This window comes from Mesoplodon densirostris, chromosome 3 (assembly GCF_025265405.1).
Source record: "Mesoplodon densirostris isolate mMesDen1 chromosome 3, mMesDen1 primary haplotype, whole genome shotgun sequence".
In the NCBI taxonomy this organism is placed as follows: Eukaryota; Metazoa; Chordata; class Mammalia; order Artiodactyla; family Ziphiidae; genus Mesoplodon; species Mesoplodon densirostris.
This window is the reverse complement of record NC_082663.1, coordinates 147,916,804-147,939,656: the sequence shown is the minus strand read 5'-3', so window position 1 is coordinate 147,939,656 and position 22,853 is coordinate 147,916,804. Positions and strand designations below refer to the sequence as shown.

The 22,853-nt window shown below is 43.2% G+C and overlaps 1 protein-coding gene across 1 annotated transcript in view; it reads left to right on the top strand.

The window, feature by feature from the left end:
• Positions 1 to 8,676: 8,676 nt before the first annotated feature.
• The window catches only part of ADGRE1 (adhesion G protein-coupled receptor E1), a 47,443-nt gene continuing 33,266 nt past the window's right edge, over positions 8,677 to 22,853 (top strand). Inside the window, exons 1-3 of the mRNA XM_060094489.1 lie at positions 8,677 to 8,707; positions 12,130 to 12,192; positions 19,811 to 19,957. Coding sequence (XP_059950472.1) covers positions 8,677 to 8,707; positions 12,130 to 12,192; positions 19,811 to 19,957 — 241 coding nt within the window. The remainder of the gene's footprint in view (positions 8,708 to 12,129; positions 12,193 to 19,810; positions 19,958 to 22,853) is intronic.

Below are 22,853 nucleotides of genomic sequence, written 5' to 3'. Positions count from 1 at the left end.
GTGGGGGGGCCCTATGTTTAGGGAGCAAATATGATGATGTATTATTTTTCTCTCGTAGCTCTGTCTATCCACATCCTCTTCTGGTTCTACTTCTGGTTCTGTCCAAACGAGGTCTAGTTACAGTTCCTCTAGCTGTGAGATGGAATGATAACTAGAAAACCATTCAGGGAACTGAGTTTCTGCAGATCTTTTGCAGAGGGAGAGTAGGTGTACAGCAATGCTTGCAAACACCAGTGATGCACCCACAGGGAACTGGAAATGCAAATTATTACACATTCACTATGTAGGTTCAAGGGTGTAACCAGGCTCTAACTATTGATGTGAAAGTATTTCCAAGAAACGTTTCTTATCTGTCAGGGTGCAGTTAGGAAACCTGAACTGTACTAGTTTTTGTTGTTTCAGTTTAGTTTTAAAGGAAGTATAGATTTAGATCGTTCCTAAACTTGCTAAGGTCATGTGTATTTATCATTGTGAAATAACATCAGCTTTCTATTTAAACAAACGTTTAAATGGAAAAGAGACCACACTTCACTGGAGAAACTCTAAACACATGTCTTCTGACCCCTTTACATAACATAAAATAATTTGGTCCCTTTATACACAGTAGGCTCAATATAACAATTGGGTCCCTTCATGTGGCATGCACAATAACATAACTTGGCAGAATGCTGGGTCTGGGTACTCTTTACTTTGGAGCCAATCTTACCAAATTTATTGAGGGGGTGATTTATGAACAACAAACTGCTTCCTTTCACGAGTGTAAAATTGGATGCATTTTGATAACTTCTGCCACAATCAAGATACAGAATGTTTCCATCATATCCCTAAATTTTCTTGAGCCCTTTTGTAATCCCTCCCTCCCTCCACTCCTGGCCCTAGGCCACCCTGGAAGCTGGCACCTAATTTCCTCTGGACCTCAACTGTTTCCTCTTGTTGATTTTCTTTGTATCTCACTGTGACGATGGCTATAGGCTGAGTTCTGTAAGTCATCCTAGGGAGTCATTGAACCGGGTGTGGTTCTTGGGGACTGTCAACAAACCACCCCTGCTTGGCAGGGGTCTGAGGAGCCCGGATAACTGTGAATCCTTCTAAGGAAGGCTCTGTGGCTCTGTCCTTCATCAACTGCATCCGTCCTAGGACTCCTGCTCCTTTTGTCCAGCTCCCACGCCCTCAAATCTCTGGTCCTCTTTCTGGGGCCAGGGGAGGGTCAGGAGATTCATCAGCTCCTCTTTCTTTCTTCCTTCTCATTTGTTTCTTAATTTTCTGGGATACAACAGCCAACAGAATTCCTTCCCTACCCCAGGGGATGCTCCCAGTCTTTGGAGAGAAACAGACATTCAAACAAGCATAGATCATACTGACTGTTGGGATTGGGGAGCACGGAGGAGGTCTGTGCTAATCCTGAAGTGGAGGGCAAGGAGGGCTTTCTGGAGGAGGTGATATTTACACTGGAAGCCTTCCTGGAGGAGGTGATATTTATATTGGAACGCTCCCTCCCCCACTCCGCACGGGAGGAGATGATATTTACATGGGAAAGATGCATAGGATATGGGGTGAGTACCCATGTCAGACCTGGGGTCAGGAGACAGCTTAGTGTTTAATGGCTGGGAGGGATTCTTAGGCCCTCCTGGAAGCTGACTCTGCCATGAGGATTCTTGTTTCACGGTTGATTGAGGGAGGGCATTTAGCAGAGGACAAGTGAGGGGAACAGGGTAGGATAGAAGAAAGAGTTGAGCACGGAGGTAGTCCTAGCTGGAGCCCAGACTCTGCCTGACCCCACGGGCATCCCTGGAGCCTGAATAACACCACCCAGCTGACCTCACTTTGTTTTTTGTTTTTTTGCGGTACGCGGGCCTCTCACTGTTGTGGCCTCTCCCATTGCGGAGCACAGGCTCCAGACGCGCAGGCTCAGCGGCCATGGCTCACGGGCCCAGCCTCTCCGCGGCATGTAGGATCTTCCCGGACCGGGGCACGAACCTGTGTCCCCTGCATCGGCAGGCGGACTCTCAAACACTGAGCCACCAGGGAAGCCCTTGACCTCACTTTGAGTGAGGTTTTGACCTCCATGACCATCGGTTATTGGCCGTGGGCTGGGTCTGAGGGTTTGTGCAGGCATTGAACTGGACAGCAGTTCTCTGGAGAACAGGAAGCTGTGAGCTGTTAGCAGGCAACACCCACAGCAGCTGGAAGATGTGTGTCCAGCTTCAAGGGTGGCTGGACGTGCCATCGACAGTGTCCACTATAGGAGACTTTGGTTAGTTTAGGATGACTGGGGCTTTGGAGGGAGAAGGAAACAATGAAGTGAGAGGGGGACCCATATAAGACTAGGCAGAGTCTTTTTTTTTTTTTTGCATTGTGGTTTTTATTTTTTAATTTTTAAAAATTTTTTATTGGAGTATAGTGGATTTACAACGTTGTGTTAGTTTCTGCTGTACATCAAAGTGAATAAGCTATAAGTATACATATATCTCCTCTTTTTAAAATTCTTCTCCCATATGGGTCATTACAGAGTATTGAGTAGAGTTCCCTGTGCTACACAGTAAGTCCTTATTATTATCTATTTTATATATAGTGGTGTGTATATGTCAATCCCAATCTCCCAATTTATCCCTCCCTCACTTTACTCCCCCCCCCAGTAATGATAAGTTTGTTTTCCACATCTGTGTCTCTATTTCTGTTTTGTAAGTTCATATGTACCTATTTTTTTTTAGATTCCATGTATAAGCAATATCATATGATATTTTTCTTTCTCTGTCTGACTTATTTCACTCAGGATGACAATCTGAGTGATAGGTCCATCCATGTTGCTGAAAATGGCATTATTTCATTCTTTTCTATGGCTGACTAGTATTCCATCCCTCTGTCGATGGACATTTAAGTTGTTTCCATGTCCTGGCTATTGTAAATAGTGTTGCTATGAACATTGGGGTGCATGTTTCTTTTTGAATTATGGTATATTAGGCAGGGTCTTGAGTGCTGTATTAATGAGCCTGCACTTCATCCTGAGGGTACTAGGGAGCCATGGGGGGTTTTAGAGTACAGGAGGAACATGTCAAGTTGGGTAGGGCTGCCCTGGAGCCACCCTCCCTCCGACACCCTCATTAAGAGTGAAGATGAGTAATGGATAAAGAAGATGTGGTACATATATATAATGAAATACTACTCAGCCATAAAAAGGAACGAAAAAGTGCTGCCATTTTCGGAGATGTGGATGGACCTAGAGACTGTCATACAGAATGAAGTAAGTCAGAAAGAGAAAAACAAATATTGTATAATATCACTTATATATGGAATCTTGAAAAATGGTACAGATGAACTTCTTTGCAAAGCAGAAATAGAGTCACAGATGTAGAGAACAAACGTATGGTTACCAAGGGGGGAAGGGGGGTGGGATGAACTGGAAGATTGGGATTGACATATATACACTACTATGTATAAAATAGATAACTAATGAGAACCTACTGTAGAGCACAGGGAACTCTACTCAGTGCTCTGTGGTCACCTAAATGGGAAGGAAATCTGAAAAAGAGGGGATATATGTATACGTATGACTGAGTCACTTTGCTGTACAGCAGAAACTAGCACAACATTGTAAAGCAACTACACTCCAATAAAGAAAAAAAAGAGTACAGATGAGTGACGTCTCTGGGGCTCCTCCAGACTGACTTCTGTAGTCTTGAGTGTCCCTCAATTTCCCCTTTGCCAGGAAAGTCACAATAGTTAGTCTTACGCAAGCCACTTTACTAGAATTGTGCATTTCCTTCCCTTTCTTCTCCCTCTACACCTGCCCTCATCCCTGGAAGATCTCTGCCGTCCAGATTTCATAGCCTCGGTCACTTCTTTAGCGTTTGAAGGGTGACTGGTAGCTTGCATCCCCAATCACTCACCAGGATCCCAGACCCCATCTGCTGTCAGTAGAATAATGAGGCTCCCCCCAACCCCCGCCAGGTTGGCCACATCCTAGTCCCTGGAAGCTGTGAATATATGACCTTCTACCACAAAAGGGACTTTGCAGGTGTGATAAAGTTAAGGGTCTTGAGACGGGAGATTATTCTGGACGATCTGAGTAGGTCTAATGTAATCACAAAATCCTTTTAAGGGGAGTGGAAGGAGGGTCAGAGAGAGAAGGAGACGGAGAGAGAGAGAGAGAGAGACTGCAGACAGGGGGAATGAGACAAATCTATCATTTATCTATCATCTATCTATCTATCTATCTATCTATCCATCCATCCATCCATAGAGTGAATGTGTGTGTGAGAGAGAGAGAGAGAGGGAGAGAGAAAGAGAGAGAGGGATTTTGGAGATACTGCATTGCTGGCTTTGAAGATGGAGGAAGGGGCTTTGAGCCCAGGGATGTCAGCTGTCTCCAGAAGCTGGAAAAGACAAGGAATGGAGTCTCCCTTAGAGCCTCCAGAAGGATCGCAACCCTTCTGACATCTTGATTTCAGCCCTGCTAAGACTCATTTGGGACGCTGACCTCCAGAGCTGTAATGTAATAAATTTGTGTTGTTTCAAGCCACTATGTTTGTGGCGATTTGTTTTGGGAGCATCAGGAAACTCATCCACAACCTTGTCCTGCCCCCAGGCCCCCTGAGGAATCTGGGCTTGGTTGAAAAACCTTACCTCCAAAGGTCAATTCCTGCTTCGGTCCCAGACTCCCCACCTACATCCAGACATCCCCCCATTCTGCTGTTCCTGCATCCTAAATTCCTCTTCGTCTCCACAGCCCTTGCCCTCCTCCAGGTCATCACACTTTTCTTCTCTCCATCTCCCCACCAATGACCACATCCTGTCTGACATCCATACTACACAACGCAAGTGTTGTAAAATACCAATGTGACCGTAACTTCCTCAATGAAATCTCTTTTATTGCCCTGCGGAGATGATCTAAACTCTTTCATGTACAATGGAAGGTCCTGCCTGAAATGGACTTGCTGACTCTTCTAACTGAGTCACTGCTGGCACCATGCCTCTGATCAGTAGCTGTGACCACTTATTATTGAAACAATGTCAATAATAACTGATAATATTGAGTATTATTTTTTCCAGGCAGGATTTTATGGTTTTATCACATTAAACCTCAAACCCTATGATGTTATGATGATCTTTTTTTTTTTTTTAACTGACAGGGACAATTGCTTCTAAGTGTATCAGTTGTCTCCTGCTGATAACAAATCACTCTCAAAATGTAACAGCTTAAAACAACACATTTTTAATTTTCTTACAGTTTCTGAGGGTTGGGAATCTGGGGGTGGCTTAGCTGGGTGGAGCTGGATCAGGGTCTTCTCAGGAGGTCACAGTCAAGCTGTTGGCTGGAATCTGAGTTCCCCCTCATGTGGGCTTCTCCATGGCACTGCTTGAGTGTCCTTACAACACGGTAACTGACGTCCCTTCAGTGAATGATCCTGGAAAGAAAGAGGGAGGGGAAAACCACCATGATGTTTACAACCTCAGATGTCTCAGATCCCACACAAGGTCACATCTTCCTTTCTCTGCTCCTTAGAAACAAGTCACTAAGTCCAGCTCATACTCAAGGAGAGAAGAATTAGGTTTCCCCTCTTGAAGGGAGGGCTAAGAATTTGAGTAATAGCCAAGCCTTGGAGGTTTTCCTGTGTGTCAGGCTCTGTTCTAAGCATGTCACATACAGCCATTCCTCTGATGCTCGCCTCAACGCCATGAAATATATCCTGCTTATCAAGCCCATTTTACAGATGGCCATGTTGAAGCATAGAGAAATTAATTGCTGGAGAAGGTGTGGAGAAAATGTAACCCTCCTACACTGTTGGTGGGAATGTAAATTGGTGCAGTCACTATGGAGAACTGTATGGAGGTTCCTTAAAAAACTAAAAGTAGAGTCACCATATGATCTAGCAATCCTACTCCTGGGTGTATATCCAGAGAAAAACATAATTTGAAAAGATACATGCACCCCCAATGTTCACAACAGCACTGTTTACAATAACCAAGACATGGAAGCAACCTAAATGTTCATTGACAGGTGAATGGCTAAAGAAGATGTGATATATTTATACAATGGAATATTACTCAGCCATAAAAAAGAAGGAAATAATGCCATTTGCAGCAACATGGATGGACTTAGAGATTATCATACTAAGTGAAGTAAGCCAGACAGAGAAAGTCAAATACCATATGATATTACTTATATGTGGAATCTAAATAAGTGATACAAATGAACTTATTGACAAAACAGAAATTGACTCACAGACATAGAAAACAAACTTATAGTTACCAAAGGGGAAAGGGAAGGGAGGGATAAATTAGGAGTTTGGGGTTAACAGATACACATTACTATATATAAAATAGATAAACAACAAGGACCTACTGTATAGTACAGGGAACTATACTCAATATCTTGCAATAACCTATAATGGAACAGAATGTAAAAAATGAATATATATATATGTGTATATATATATATATCTGAATCACTTTGCTGTACACCTGAAACTAGCACAATATTGTAAATCAACTATATTTCAATAAAAGTTAAAAAAAGAGTAGGTCTGTGTCTTTATTCCCGTCTTGCCCCTAGGTTCTTCGTGACTTTTTTTTTCTTAGATTCCATATATATGTGTTAGCATACGAAATTTCTTTTTCTCTTTCTGACTTACTTCACTCTGTATGACAGCCTCTAGGTCCATCCACCTCACTACAAATAACTCAATTTCGTTACTTTTTATGGCTGAGTAATATTCCATTGTATATATGTGCCACATCTTCTTTATTTTACTAGAGAATGGACTTGAGGATATGGGGAGGGGGAAGGGTAAGCTGTGACAAAGTGAGAGAGTGGCATGGACATATATACACTACCAAATGTAAAATAGATAGCTAGTGGGAAGTGGCCGCATAGCACAGGGAGATCAGCTCAGTGCTTTGTGACCACCTAGAGGGGTGGGATAGGGAGGGTGGGAGGGAGGGAGACGCAAGAGGGAAGAGATATGGGAACATATGTATATGCATAACTGATTCACTTTGTTGTAAAGCAGAAACTAACACACGATTGTAAAGCAATTATACTCCAATAAAGATGTTAAAAAAAATTTAAAAAAGAACTTGCCCAGGACCACACATAACTAGCAAGCAGTGGAGACAAGATTTGGACCCCTGGCAATCTGGTGCTAGAGTCTGTTTTTATCCTCCAGAGCTTCTCTTAACATAGCTCCATTTATCTTCCTTCTTTGTGAACTTTACTGTACTTCTCTTCTGGCTCTTAATTGCAGCCTCACTGGGTAGGGTCTCCTGATGAACAGATGGAACCACTGATGAATCTGCTTCAGCAATCATAACTCCAAGGTGTATATTTTGCCTTGCACAGAGCAAAAAAGGAGAATATAAAAACAAGTGGGGCTCTTCTTCCCAAGAACTTGGGGCTGGTTTTTGCATCTAAGTTTTGGCTTGGAGCAGGTGTTGTTGGTGCCCGTCCACACCTGTGACCTTCAACCCTTAGGGCACACTAGTCTGACATGTGCCAGCCACTGCATTTTGTTATCAACAGGGTTATGAACTGGAGCCCATTCTATCTGCTTGGAGGCCAGGTCTTGGGTTGACACAAGCCTCAATCAGTGACTGACGGTAGCTGGTGGATAAATACCCCAACTCCCTCCCCCGACAGTTGGGATAACTCTGAAGAGTGTACTCTAGGTTACCTTCCAGAGGTCCCCAGCCACATTAAGTTTCAGTTTCTTACTGGGTAACTTGCCTGATAACATTCACTGCAGGCTCTTTCCCTTCCCTCTCTCACTTCCCCCATCCTCAGCTGGAGTTTTTTGGGGTCACCTCCCTGATGAACTACTTTCACGAGAATCCTTGTCTGAGCATCTGCAACTGGGGGCCCTAACTAAGACATTCCTAGACCAACGTGTTTATGAGATGGCTTGTGTGTGTGTGTGTGTGTGTGTGTGTGTGTGTGTGTGTGTGTGTGTTGGGTTGGTTTGGGGGCAGTGCTGGGAATGGGGTGTGTCACTGTCCAGTGATCAGATATTGTGGGGAGCTAAAGGCAAATGAAATGGTGAAAGCTCTAGACCTTGGAGTCGGAGGGTCCCGGATTCAAAGCTCGGGTCTGGGTAATCTTTGACAAGTCGCATCTCCTCTCTCAGCCGTGGTTTCCATTTTAATTGTACTTTTTGATGAAATAGGTGGGGGTGGGAATCCCTAGTATATGATGTTGACATCATGGTGAAATTAAATTTTATTGGAAACGTGTTTAGCACAGCGCCTGGTACCTGAGGGCTCTGATGATGTTTGTATGGGGCAGGCTGGGAGGAGATGGTTGAGTTTGGGGCTTGCTTCATTGGGTAGTGGAAGCTTATTTATTATTGGGTGCAATAAAATAAGGTGATGAGAGACGGGAGATAGATGTTGCTGGGGGAAGAAAAAAGTGAGTAGGAAGGAAGGAGAGAGAGAGAGAGGGAGATAGACCCACACAGAGACCCATCAGCCAGACAAACTTCTCTTCACTGTAGAGAAAGGAGAGGATTAGAGGTTTGTCAGACTCTCCTTTATGAGTGGAGGCAATTCAGCAAAAAGGGCCATGATGCCTTGGCTGCATTGAGCAATTCTGGCCCTGCCCTTCCCCTCTCCCCACGCCCTCTTTTACTGAAAACCCTGGAAACAGCGAGAAAGTACTCTTCATTGAATGACAGAACCTGCACGATGTGGAGCTTCAGTTTTCTCCTCTTTTGGGGTGAGTATGAGCCTGAATAGGGGGTCTGGGGAGAGTCTGCACTGGAAATAGACTGTAAGGAAAAGGGAGGGCCTCGACTGTCCAGCCAAGAGATCATACTTCTAGGCTGGACACTGCAAACATCTTCACTGGGGAACCTTTGACCAAAATCAGTCGGTTCAGGGAATTCATCTGTCAAGGAAGAGTTTCGTTATAGTCATTCAGTTGACATGTATTTCCTGAGCACCCACTGTATGCTGGGTGCTGTTTTAGGCACTGAGAATAGAGCAGTGAACAAACAGACAAGGTTTCTGCCCTTGTGAGGCTGACATACCGTTAGGAGGAGATAGGAAGAAAGGAAGCCACTAACGGTAATAGCAACCTCCCAAGCAGCACCTATCTAAGTTCCTCAAATAGAGAATGTATTCAGTCTTCACTAAATGCCTCTGATATTGGGTCATTAATAGTCCCATTTTCTCAGGGTAGTGGGATTGCTGGGTCATATGGTAGTTCCATTTTTAGTTTATTAAGGAACCTCCATAATGTTCTCCATAGTGGCAGTACCCACTTACATTCCCACCAATAGTGCAAGAGGGTTCCCTTTTCTCCACACCCTGTCCAGTATTTATTGTTTGTAGATTTTTTTTTTTTTTTTTTTTTTTTTTTGCGGTATGCGGACCTCTCACTGTTGTGGCCTCTCTCGCTGCGGGGCACAGGCTCCGGACGCACAGGCTCAGCGGCCATGGCTCACGGGCCCAGCCACTCTGCGGCACGTGGGATCTTCCCGGACCGGGGCACGAACCCGCGTCCCCTGCATCGGCAGGCGGACCTTCAACCACTGCACCACCAGGGAAGCCCTGTTTGTAGATTTTTTGATGATGGCCATTCTGACTGGTGTGAGGTGATACATCATTGTAGTTTTGATTTACATTTCTCTAATGATTAGTGATGTTGAGCATCTTTTCATGTGCTTCTTGGCCATATGTATGTCTTCTTTGGAGAAATGTCTATTTAGGTCTTCCACCCATGTTTTGATTGGGTTGTTTGCTTTTTTGATATTGAGCTGTATGAGCTGTTTGTATATTTTGGAGATTAGTCCCTTGTCAGCTGCTTCATTTGAAAATATTTTCTCTGATTCTGAGGGTTGTCTTTTTGTCTTGTTTATGGTGTCCTTTGCTGTGCAAAAGCTTTTAAGTTTCATTAGGTCCCATTTGTTTATTTTTGTTTTTATTTTCAAAATTGGGTCATTTGTAGAGACGTGGATGGACCTAGAGACTGTCATACAGAGCGAAGTATGTCAGAAAGAGAAAAGCAAATATCGTGTATTAGCGCATGTATGTGGAATCTAGAAAAATGTTACAGATGAACCTATCTGCAACGCAGAAATAGAGACACAGACGTAGAAAACAAACATATGGACACCAAGGGGTGGAAAGGGCGGGGGTGGGATGAATGGGGAGATTGGGATTGACAGATATACACTACTATGTATAAAATAGATAACTAATGAGAACACTCTGCATAGCGCAGGGAACTCTACTCAGTGCTCTGTGGTGCCCTAAATGGGAAGGAAATCCAAAAGAGAGGGGATATACGTATACACATAGCTGATTCACTTCTCTGTACAGCAGAAACTAACACAACATTGTAAAGCAACTATACCCCAGTGAAAATAAAATTGTCCCATTTTACAAAGGAGAAAAATGAAGCAAAAGAGATTAAATAACTTGCCCAAGACCATTTAGCTAGTAATGGGTAGAGCTAGGATTTAAAAACAGGCATCCTGGATCCAGAGTCTGTACACCTCTAAACTATGCTGCTCCAAATAACAAATAAACAAAAGCATTTCAGGGAGTGGCAAGCGCTACGAAAGAAATTGTCATAGAGTGTGACCGGGGATGACATAGAAGAGGGAAGTCAGGGAAGGTATTTCTGCAGAAGTGATGTTTGTGCTGAGGCCTGAACAATGAGATGGAGCCATCCTGTCTGCTCTCTTAATTTTTTTTTCTTCAGGTGTCAGTTTTTCTTGGTCTTGCTTATCTTTCATGTCATGGTTTCCTTCACGGGTCTCGTGAGTTTTGGTCTTTGGTTCAAATCTAAGAATGGGAGACCCTATCTAAGCAACAAGTGTGGGTTTTCTCTGTGTTGTACATTGGATCCGTTTCCCTTATTTCACTGAGGAGAAAATTTGGTCACAAAGAGATTAAGTAACTTTCCCAAGGCCACGTAGTCTGTAATTGGTGAAGCCAGAGTTTTAAGCCCAAGCATTTTGACCCTAGCACTGATATGCTTAAACGCAATGTTCTGTTGTCTTTAAAATAATTAAAGAGCAAGAGAATTTCAGTTAGTGATAATAAGAAAGTTGGGAGTTTGGGTCTGTGGGACTTGTTGACTGGCAGGTTTCACTAGAAGGAGCAGGTAATTTGTGGAGCTCAAATGCTAAAATGCAGACTTGTTTCTTTGGGGTGTCAGCACTGGTGTTGGCCATTAGCACTCTATTCTGCCCTTGATAAGCAAAGAGTGGTGATGCTAACATTGATGATGGTGGTGATGATGTTGGTGATGCTGAAGATGATGATAATATGATGTGATGATGGTGATGATGATATAATGGGATGACGGAGAGGAGCTAAATGATGGGGGACTGCACTGCCTTTTAGATGTTAAAAAATTGTCTTACCCTCCCATTAAAATTTAATACTACAGATATACTATACACTTATTTATATATTTTATGTATATCTGTGTGTGTCTTATACATGAAGAATAAGGTTTTTTCCTCTCTTCCCAAGAACCAAGTTTTGCTCTTGGGGGGAGATATCATTTCTTTTGAGAATGCATGTTTCAATGTATGGGGGTTTTTTTCTTCTAATTTTTATTGGGGTATAGTTGATTTACAATGTTGTGTTAATTTCAGGTGTACAGCAAAGTGAATCTGTTATACATATACATATATCCACTCTTTTTTAGATTCTTTTCCAATATAGGCCATTACAAAATATTGAGTAGAGTTCCCTGGGCTATACAGTAGGTTCTTATTAGTTTTTTTTTTTTCTTTTTGGCCGTGCTGTGCGGCTTCCGGGATCTTAGTTCCCTGATGAGGGATCGAACCCATGTCACCTGCAGTGGAAGTGCGGAGTCCTAACCACCGGGCCTCCAGGGAATTTCCTCAATGTATGTTTTTGAAAATCATCTGGAACTCTTTGTAAATGAAAAAAAAATGAAGATAACACAAACAAAATGAAAAACGAAAATGAAGTGCGGAAAAGCAGGAATGGTGGCTGTGAAGGTTATATAAAATAATGTATGCTTGTCATTCACTTGGGGCTTTCATCTAAGCTCATCAAATCTGTTTCTATGAGGCTACACCAAGAGTAGTTTTTCAGGTTGAGTCCAAAGAGCTTCTTGATGGGTCATGGTGTTTTTCTTTTCTTTCTTCACAGGGTGTTGTGGTATATACACCTGGGGAATGTTCACATTATCCTCACTGGAATCAAAGACAAGACGTAAGTTGGGGAATCTCTATGCCCAGTGTGGCGGGGAGGAGACTCTTCTGACCCAGGAGGCTGAGACACAGCTGGACACTTGCCACAAACTAGTCCGTGGCTGAGCAAGGGATAACATCCAGGTCTCCCGGTTCCCACCCAAGCTTTTTCTCTTGTGCCTTAAACTTGCCGTGTGACCTCACGCAGGTCACACGACCTCTGGCAAGTCACACAGCCTCTTTGATCTTCAGTTTCCTCAGCTGCAAGATACAGGTAACGAGGGTTCCTATGTCACAGGGATGTTGTGAAGCTTAAAACCAAAGAGGTAACATTGTATACTACCTGGCATGTGTGAGAAGAGCTTCATGAATGATGGGGCAGTGGGGATGGGGATGGGATTTATTTAAACTACAACTCAACGTGGAGGGGGGGAGAGTGCATTTTTAGATGTTTCGTTCAGTATTCTGATCTTCCATACAAGCTCCTGCTGGATCCAGGAGGAGAAACATGGCCAGTTCTGTGTTCTCAGTGTCTCAGTTTCCTGGCTCAGCCTTATTTGGGAAACTCAGTCTTTATGGTACGAAGAGTTAATCTTTCAAATCTCCTCACCCTACTCTCGTTCCTCCCGAGATGGTTTGTGGGTGTTGGCGTAGGGGCAGCTTATGGCATCTTGCAACAGTGAAGTGTGGACTCTGAATGGGGTGTTTTGTCCACTGGGGAATAAAAAATGGTAACAACTTGGAATAAACTAAATGTATGCTTACACCAGGGGACTGGCTGGATAAATTGTTGCATTTGTGAGACCAGCTCAAGCTACTGTAACAAATAAACCCCAAACTGTCAGTGGCTTAAGAAAAAGAAATTTCATTCTTGTTTGTTTAAGAGTCCAGTGAGGATATTTCTGGCTGGTGGGTGGTTTTCCTACATGTGGTGATTCGGGGACACAGATGCTTTCTGTTTTGTGGCTCAGCCATACTAGTATCTCAGAGACTCTGCAGACAGTGGCAAAGCCACATTATTAAAACTCAGGCTCTGCAGTGACGCAGGTCAACGGCCATTCATGGTCACATGACCATACCTGGATGCAAGGTGAGCTGGGAAATGTAGTCCATGGCAGGGTAGTTGCCTCCTACTGTCAATTCTACACCATGGAAAGGAGAGTGTGAAGTTTTTGTTCGATCTTGGGCTACCTAGCTATCTCTGGCACAGTTAGAGCCCATGGATATAATGGAATGCTATACAGCTGATAAAAAGCTCAATTTTGGTCATGTGAACTGACTTGGAAAGTTGCCCCAAACATTATTTTCTTAATTTTTTAAATTATAGAAATATTTAAACGTTCAAAGGTAGGAAAAATAGTATAACAAACTCCCATGTACCCATTGCTCAACTTCAACACTTGGCAAATTTTGCTGCTCTTGGTTACATGAAGAAGAAAGTAATAGTAGAACAGAGCTGTCCAAAAGAACTTTCTATGACAATGAACATGTTCTACATCTACAGTAGTCACCAGTCAATGGAGCTACTGAGAACTTAAATGTGGCTAGTGCAACTGAAGAATCAATGCTTCATTTTATTTAATTTTAATAGATTTCAGTGTAAACAGCCATATATGATTAGTAGCTACTGTGTTGGACAGCACAGTGGACTGTATGTTGAGTGATACCATTTGTGTTCAGAAGATTGTGTGAATTTATAAATTCATTTATATTTAATGTTATATTTACATGACTGAGCTTGTGAATAGGACCTAGCCTTGAAGGATTCACTCTAAGCTTTTGACAGTGGTGACCTCTGGGTATAACGATGGGGCACAGGGAAATCTTCACTTTTAATTTTATATACTTCTGCATTGTTTGAATTTTTTTAATATAAGTAATTATTACCTTCTTAAAAAAAGATAAAGACAAATGAAACAACAGATATACAGCACTATATATAAAATAGATAAGCAAAAATGTCCTACTGTATAGCACGGGCAACTGTATTCAATATCTTGGAATAATCTATAATGGAAAAGAATCTGAAAAAGAATATATATATATATATGTATATGAACTGAAAGAATATATATGTGTATATATATAAAAGAATATATATATATGTATGCGAACAGAATCTCTTTGCTGTACACCTGAAACTAATACAGCATTGTAAATCAACTATACCTCAAAAAATATTTTTTTAAAAACCCCAAAGAAACAAAAATAAGGATCACCACCTGCTTTTGGTTAATTTCTATAGCAGCAGAGTCTGAGGTGAGGATTCTTGTGTGAGTAATTTATTAAGGAAGGGCTCTCAGGAGACACTTGTAGGGGAGGGAGGGAAGCAGGATTGGATAGGGGAAGAACTAGCCACTCAGAAGGTGTTTCAGGAGAGTTTCAGCCACAACCTGATCCCAGGAAGAGCTCTGGAGTGTGAATTACATCACAGAGGTTCACCTGCCTGCTCAGAGACCGTTACACTCCTGCATCTGTCAGGCAATACTTCTAGGCCAGCGAGACAGTGTGGCGATGCGAATCAGGTAAATTGGATGGGGGTAGGGCCGAGAGCGGCTGCTATCACCCCCACCCATATTTTTCAAACTTTTTTTTTTTTTTTTGACCTCACCGCGCAGCATGCGGGATCTTAGTTCCCCGACCAGGGATTAAACCCATGCCCCGTGCAGTGGAAGCACAGAGTCCTAACCACTGGACCTCAGGGAATTCCCCCCACCCCCTTTTTTTAACCTGTTTTTAAAAATTGAAGTATAGTTAATATTCAATGTTGTGTTAGTTTCAGGTGTCCAGCAAAGTGATTCAGTTTTATACACATACACACACACACACACACACACACACACACATGTATATATATTCTTTTTCAGATTCTTTTCCATTATAGATTATTACAAGAAATTGAATATAGTTCCCTGTGCTGTACAGTAGGTCCTTGTTTACCTGTTTTATATATAGTCGTTTGTATCTGTTAAACCCAAACTCCTAATGTATCTCTACCCACCACCCGCTATCCCCTTTGGTAACCATAAGTCTGTTTTCTATGTCTGTGAGTCTACTTCTGTTTTGTAAGTAAGTTCATTTGTATCATTTTTTTTAAAATTCCACATATAAGTGATATCATATGATATTTGTCTTTGATTTACTTCACTTAATATGATAATCTCTAGGTCCATCCATGTTGCTGCAAATGACATTATTTCATTCTTTTTTATAACTGAGAAATATTCCACTGTATGTGTATGTGTGTGTATATATATATATATATATATATATATATATATATATATATATATCTCACATCTTCTTTATCCATTCATCTGTCCATGGACATTAGGTTGCTTCCATGTCTTGGCTCTTATAAAAAGTGCTTCCATGAACATTGGAATCCCATCCTTTCTTACTTGGCAAGGTGTGAAGTACTCGTGAGCTGATGGTGGTAAATCCCCAGGAAGAGGCTGGGTTTTCCTCTTCACATCCTCGCTCCCTCTTTCATAACTCACCACTGTGATCATTGGTACCCAGGGGAAAAGGTAGCCTGGTTTGAAAGGATGGGTCATGGCCAGATCTCAAAGGGATCCATCGACTTCTCTTTCCTTGCAGGTGAGCAGACGCGGCAGTTGGAGACACATTTTGTTAAGAGACTCCCCCACCTTGGGCAAATGCCTCTGTCACTCGGTTTTGTCACCTGATTAATGACAACCCCTCCCCCTTTCCACTCCCTCTCCCTCCTCTTCTTTCTCCCCTCCCTCTTCTTCCTCCCTTCCCCCCTTCCTCCTCTCTCTCCTCCTCTGAGCATCTCAAATTAACTGGTTCTTACTTGGCTCAGCTGCAGTTGCGCCAAAGCTGGTAACCAGTGGTGGAGCACAGCCAGGATGATGAGCAGGTCTCCCTCTTAACACCCATCCACCCTACTTGGCTCTTCTCTTGCATTCTGACTCGTGGTGTGACCTGGGAACGGTTTTACAAACTCTCTTGGGCCTCCCTTTCCACATCTGTAGAAAGGATTCCTAACGTTTACCTTGAAGTAGGGTGACCCACTATCCTGGCTTGACCCAGACTGGAGGGAAGGGGTGTTTCCCAGGATGCTGAACTTTGAGTGCTAACACCAGAAAAGTCCTGGGAAAAACAGGATGGCTTGGTCATCTCTCCTCAAAGCATTATCGTGAGGACTGCAGAACATCTAAGGAAGGGACTGGGCACATGGAAGACACCTAGGAAATGGTAGTTCTAGTTATATTTTTAAAAGTCTCTTTGCCTCCTTGAGTCTCATTTTATATGTTGGTCAATTAAGTGACCATCTATTAAGTTGTTTTGCTCATGGTTGTGGATCATGTGCATGTCTCAGTTGGATTGTTGAAGTGGCTTCTGCCCCGGTCTCCTGTTTCCTTGCCCATCTAAGAATGTCCAGAGGGCGCCTGTGAGCCCCTGAGTCAGGTCCCGCCCCGCCTCTGCCCACGGTCCTCCAGGGCTCCCTCCTCCCTCAGGGCAAAAGTCTGAATCCTCCCTGCTGCCCACAAAGTCCTGCATGACCTGCCCTGTCTCCTCCCTGCCCTCCCCTCCTCCCTCTCTCTCCCTTGCTCACTCTGCTCCAGCCACCCAGGTTTCTTTGCTGTTCCTGCAACACATCAGGCACTGTCCTGCCCCAGGGCCTTTGCATGTGCTGTTCCTTCTGCCTGGAATCTTTTGCTCCCTATATATACATGGCTCCCTCCCTCACCTTCTGTATGCTTCAGCTCATGAGTTATCTTCTCAGTGACTACCCTATTTTTGACATTGTATGCCTCATCAGATTATCATCTCCGTGAAGGTGGGGAATTTTGTATGTCTTGTTCCTCTGCTGAATCCACAGGGCTTAGAATATTGCCTGGCATATAGTAGGTGTTTGTATTTGTCAGGGTTATCCAGCGAAACAGAATCAATAGAATGGATAGCTACATACAAGTATACCTAAATATTTATTGTAAGGAATTGGCTCACACGATTCTGGCAAGTCTCAAGATCTGCAGGCCAGAAATAATTTGGAGAACTGAGCAAAGGTGAGTGTGGGTGGTGGGACCAGGTAGAAGATGAGCCAGAGAAGCTGACAGGTGGCCGGTCACACAGGACTGTGTTGCTATTCTGGTTTGGGGTGAATTTGAGTCCTGAGAGATTGAGCTAGAGGAAGAAAGACAGTAATGGGAAACTCAAAGTTGAGAGTTCACAACTGGTAATACACAGTAAATCCGCAAAAAGAAATGTTGCCTTTGCCGATGAAAGGGGAAGCTGGAAATGAGAAGGGAGATACAACCTGAGGCATAGTGCAGGGGAAGGAAATAAACAAGGCAGGGTGCAGGCAGCAAAGAGTCTGGCTCTCAAGACCTTAGTAATGAAAATCTGTCCCTTTTGTTTTTGAAGCAATTTATAAAGAGCTTTCCTGTGATTTCCCATCCGACTAATTGATGGGGGCACTTTTGTTGACTTCTCTCTTTCTATTACATCCCACATCCAATCCATTGGCAAATCCCATTAGCATTACCTTCTGAATAAACCCAGAATCTTATGTGCGCCACTGTTCCTACCTGGCCTGTATCCACCATCATCGCTCACCTGGACAAGTGCAGTTGCCTCCTACCTGGTCATCCTACCTCTGCTCCGATACAGTTCATCCTCCAACCAGTGGCCAGGAGGATCATGTTAAAACCTAAGTGATGCTGGATTCCTCCTCTGCTCAAACTCTCCCATGGCTCCCATCTGTCTCTGATAAAAAGTTGAAATCTTACAATGGTCCAGCAGATCCTACGTGATTTTGTCATATCACCTCCTCCCATGCACCTGTCATCCACTCTGCTCCAACCACACCCGTCTTGCAATTCCATGACATCACTAGGCATGGTCCTGCCACAGGACCTTTGCACTTGCTGTTTCCTCTGCCTTAAATAGTTTCATAGCTCACTCACTCAGCTCCCTTAGGTCTTTGCTCAAATGTTACCTTCTCAGTGAGGTCTTCATTACCGAGCACCCGCTATGCACTCGGGACACAGCAATAAATGAGACAGACGCAAACCCCTGCCTTCTGGGAGCTCACAGTCCATCAGGACAACAGACTTGAAACAACCAATTGCAAAAGTTTTTGCATAGAATTGTCTTAGCGATTGTCTGAAGATTTATTCCATTTCCAGCCAGGCCCACCTCTCCTTCCCTAGCAGCAGTGAAAACCACGCACTTCAGACTTCGACAGGCCTGCTGCTGCCTCTCACGAGCTGTGTGTCCTTGGGCAAGTCGCTGAACATCTCTGACCCTCAGTTTTCCACAGTTGTATAATGGGAACTGGATTCGTTTTCTGTGGCTGCTGTAACAAATTCCCATAGACTTGGTGGATTAAAATAACAAAAACATTATCTTACGGCTCTGGAGGTCAGAAGTCTGAAATGGGTCCTACCGGGTTAAAATCAAGATGTCAGCAGGGGCTGCAATAAAATCAGTTGCAGGGCTGTAATGTTCGCTCATAACTCTTCTGTCTAGAGCTCTGAGGCTCATTCAGGGACTTGTTAAAAATGAAGAATCTTGGGCTTCCCTGGTGACACAGTGGTTGAGAGTCCGCCTGCCGATGCAGGGGACACGGGTTCGTGCCCCGGTCCAGGAAGATCCCACATGCCGCGGAGCGGCTGGGCCCGTGAGCCATGGCCGCTGAACCTGCGTGTCCGGAGCCTGTGCTCTGCAACGGGAGAGGCCACAACAGTGAGAGGCCTGCGTACCGCAAAAAAACCAAACAAACAACAACAACAAAAAAATGCAGAATCTTAGGTCCATCCCGAGACCCGAATCAGCATCTGATTTCCCAAGATCTCTTGGGGATCCCAGATGAGGCAGATGCTACTGGTCTGTGGACCCCACTTGGAGTAGCAAATATCCAGGACAGCGCTTCTCATACTTTCATATGCACACAAATCACCTGAGGATCTTGCTCAGATGCAGATTGTGATTTAGTAGGTTGGTGGCGGGGCCTGAGATTTTGCATGTCCATCAAACTCCCAGTCGATGCTGCTGTTGCTGGTCCATGGACCACACTTGGAGAAGCAAGGGTCTGGGGTCTATAAGGTCCTTCACTGAGCTCCCTTGGTAGCTGTATCAGTTTCCCAGGGCTGCTGAAATTACCACAAACCAGGTGGCTTAAAACAACAGAAATGTATCCTCTCACAGTTCTGGAGGCCAGAAGTCTGAAATCAAGGTGCTTTCTCTCAAGGCTGTAGGGGACAATCTATTCCAAGCTCTCCTAGCTTCTGGTGTTGCTGGTCATGCTTAGTGGTCCTTGGCTTGTAGATGCATCCTTCTGATCTCTGCCTCCATCATCACGTGCTGTTCTCCCTGTCTCTGTGCCTCGCCTCTTGTTCTTAGAAGGACACCAATCATATCAGATTAAAGGACCACTCTGCTCCAGCATAATCTCATCTTAATTTAGGTCTTAATTACATTTACAAAGAGTCTATTTCCAAATAAGGTCACATTCTCAGGGACCAGCGTTTAGGACTTCAATAACTTCAACATTCTGGGGAGAGGGGACACAATTCAACCCATAACAGTAAGCTTCCTTCTCTTGCGCTGGCTTCCCTTGCAGCCCCACTCGGTGCTTTAACCCAAATCCTTTCTTCTCCATTGCCTAGATATGAAGGGGTGTGCCGATACCACCACGTGTCCGGCGTACGCAACCTGCACCAACACTTCAACAAGTTACTACTGTACTTGCAAAAAAGGCTTCCTGTCCAGCAATGGACTGACAAAGTTCAGGGACCCACAAGTGGAATGCAAAGGTGAGTTCATGCCCCCTCAAAATCCTCTAACATTTGGTTGGAAAATCAGGTGGAAGCTGGTTGGGCAGCAGATGTAGGTACTTTTTCTTTATTCCCAAGTGTTATTTCCTCCCTCCTTCCCTCCCTGTCTCTACCTTTCTTCCTTTCTTTCTTTCTTTCTTCCTTCCTTCCTTCCTTCCTTCCTTTCTTTCTTTCTCTTTCCTTTTTTTCTTAATCCCTTCCTTCCTTCCTTCCTCCCTCCCTCCCTCCCCCGCCACCTTTCTTTCTGTTCCTGGTCACAAAAACCTCCAATGATTAGAGACAAGTGCTAGAATAAAAAGAAACAAAATTATGCTATTTGCCAATATACAGAAATAACCACTGATTTCCTTCTGGTCGCCTCTCCATGCAAATCACAAGAATTTCTGCATGTACTGAGTGCCAGGCCCTGTGTGAAGGGCTTTATGTGTATTTGCACATTACGTCAAGTGTAGTCGTTGTGATGATCTCCACCGTACAGATGATAAGACCGAGGCTTGGAGAACTGAAATGACTTCTTTAGGATCAGTCAAACTGGAATTCAAACCCAGGTCTTTTTGAGTGTAACAGTGATCTCTCAACCACTTACCTATTTGCCACAGTCCAGTTGTGAAGCATTGGGAAATTGTATTTAATCTCTCTAAGGCTCACTATTTCCATCTGTAAAATGGGAGTATAAGAGTAACTACATTAAAGGATATTTGAGATTATATGCAGTAGTGTATGCAGTGTGCTAGGCACATGTACAGTCCCAAGAGCTACTATCAACATAAATAATAGAAACTAAAATAATTCCCAGAATAAGCTAAGTTTTTGGTTTGTATTCCTTGTATTTAGACCCAAACTCTCCTCTTGACTGTAAAGGCCCGACTATGCCTCTGACATAGTTTGCAGGGGTCTGCAAACTTTTTCTGTAAGGGGCCAGATAATAAATATTTTAGAGGTTGCTGGCTGAATGATCTCTCTTGACTACTTAGTACTCCAGGTGTAGTGCAAAAGCAGCCATAGATGATACATAAATAAATGAGTGGGGCTGTGTTCTAATAAAACTTTATTTACACAAACAGGTAGCAGGCTGGATTTGACTTATGGGCTGTAAATCATTTGCTGAGCTCTGAACAAGATAACTGATTTGTATTATTATAGTTCCCAGGGAGGCCCAAACATACTTTTTAAAAAAATTATTTTTTATTGAAGTATAGTTGATTTACAATGTTGTGTTAGTTTCTGCTGTACAGCAAAATGATTCAGTTATATATATATATATATGTATATGTGTGTCTGTGTATATGTGTGTGTGTGTATATATATATATTTTCAGATTCTTTTCCATCATGGTTTATTACAGGATATTGAATATAGCTCCCTGTGCTGTACAGTAGGACCTTGTTGTTTATCCATCCTATGTGCAATACTTTGCATCTGCTAACCCCAAACTCACATTCCATCCTCCCCTCCACTCCCTTGGCAATGACAAGTCTGTTCTCTATGCCTGGGAGTCTATTTTTGGCTTGGAAATAAATTCATTTGTGTCATATTTTAGATTCCACATACAAGTGGTATCATACGGTATTTGTCTTTCTCTGTCTGACTTCACAGAGTATATTAATCTCTAGGTACATCCACATTGCTGAAAATGGCATTATTTCATTCATTGTCATGGCTGAGTAATATTCCATTGTACATATGGACCACATCTTCTTTATCCATTCATCTGTTTATGGACATTTTGGTTCCCTCCATGACTTGGCTATTGTAAATAGTGCTGCTATGAATATTGGGGTGCATGTATCTTTTCACATTATGGTTTTGTCCGGATATATGCCCAGGAGTGGAATTGTTGGATCATATGGCAACTTTATTTTTAGTTTTTAAGAGGAACTGCCATACTGTTCTCCATAGTGGCAGCAGCGATTTACATTCCCACCAACAATGTAAGAGGGTTCCCTTTTCTCCACACCCTCTCCAGCCTTTGTTATTTGTAGACTTATTAATGATGGCCATTCTGACTGGTGTGAAGTGATACCTCATTGTAGTTTTGGTTTGCATTTCTCAAATAATTAGTGATGTTGAGCATCATTTCATTGGTCATCTGTACAAACATACTTTTTAAAACCTTTAGGCTACAGTTCATGGGTTATTCAGTAAGCACAGTAGTCTTGTTGGTCCCTTGTTTTTAAATAAGGGGTGAGAGCAACATTCCCCATCTACAAAATGGTGGCTACTACAGCAAGGATCTTGTCCGCTCTATGTCTTTGACCTGTGGTACATAACACATTGTGAATATTTGATAGATATTTATCAAATGAAGGACGATGATACCTTATTCTTTATGTCAACTCCAGACCTAATCACCCTGAAATGGATGGACACTAGGTCTTTCTAATGTTTCATTACTTAAAGCTGGAACGAACACTCCTGTGATCTTATCTTGATATATATTGGCAGGTACAGATTTCTCTCTAGGAGAGACACAATTTGCTGGGAGGGAGCTATAGGGTACTTGCCTTTATGTTCTATTTGCATGACAAGTGCATCGTAAGTGTTTATTTAGGGTGACTTGACAGAGTAGGGCTGAAGGCGATTAGGGGAGGACCACCCCATGGTACTGTGACTGCACAATTCTATGGGTGCTTCAATGAGTAAATTCCTAGAGGAGGGTTTGGAAACTGTTCTGGTTATCTACTGCTGGGGAGCAGCAAACTTTGTGTATTAAAACACCAGCAATCATTTATTTTGCTCATGAATGAATCTTCCATTTGGACTGAGTTTGCTGAGGATGACTTGACTTTGTTCTACACATTGTTAGTTGAGTCGGCTAAACTGGGGGCTAGAGGATCCAATTTGCATGGGGCTCACTCAGAAGGCTGGCAAGCTG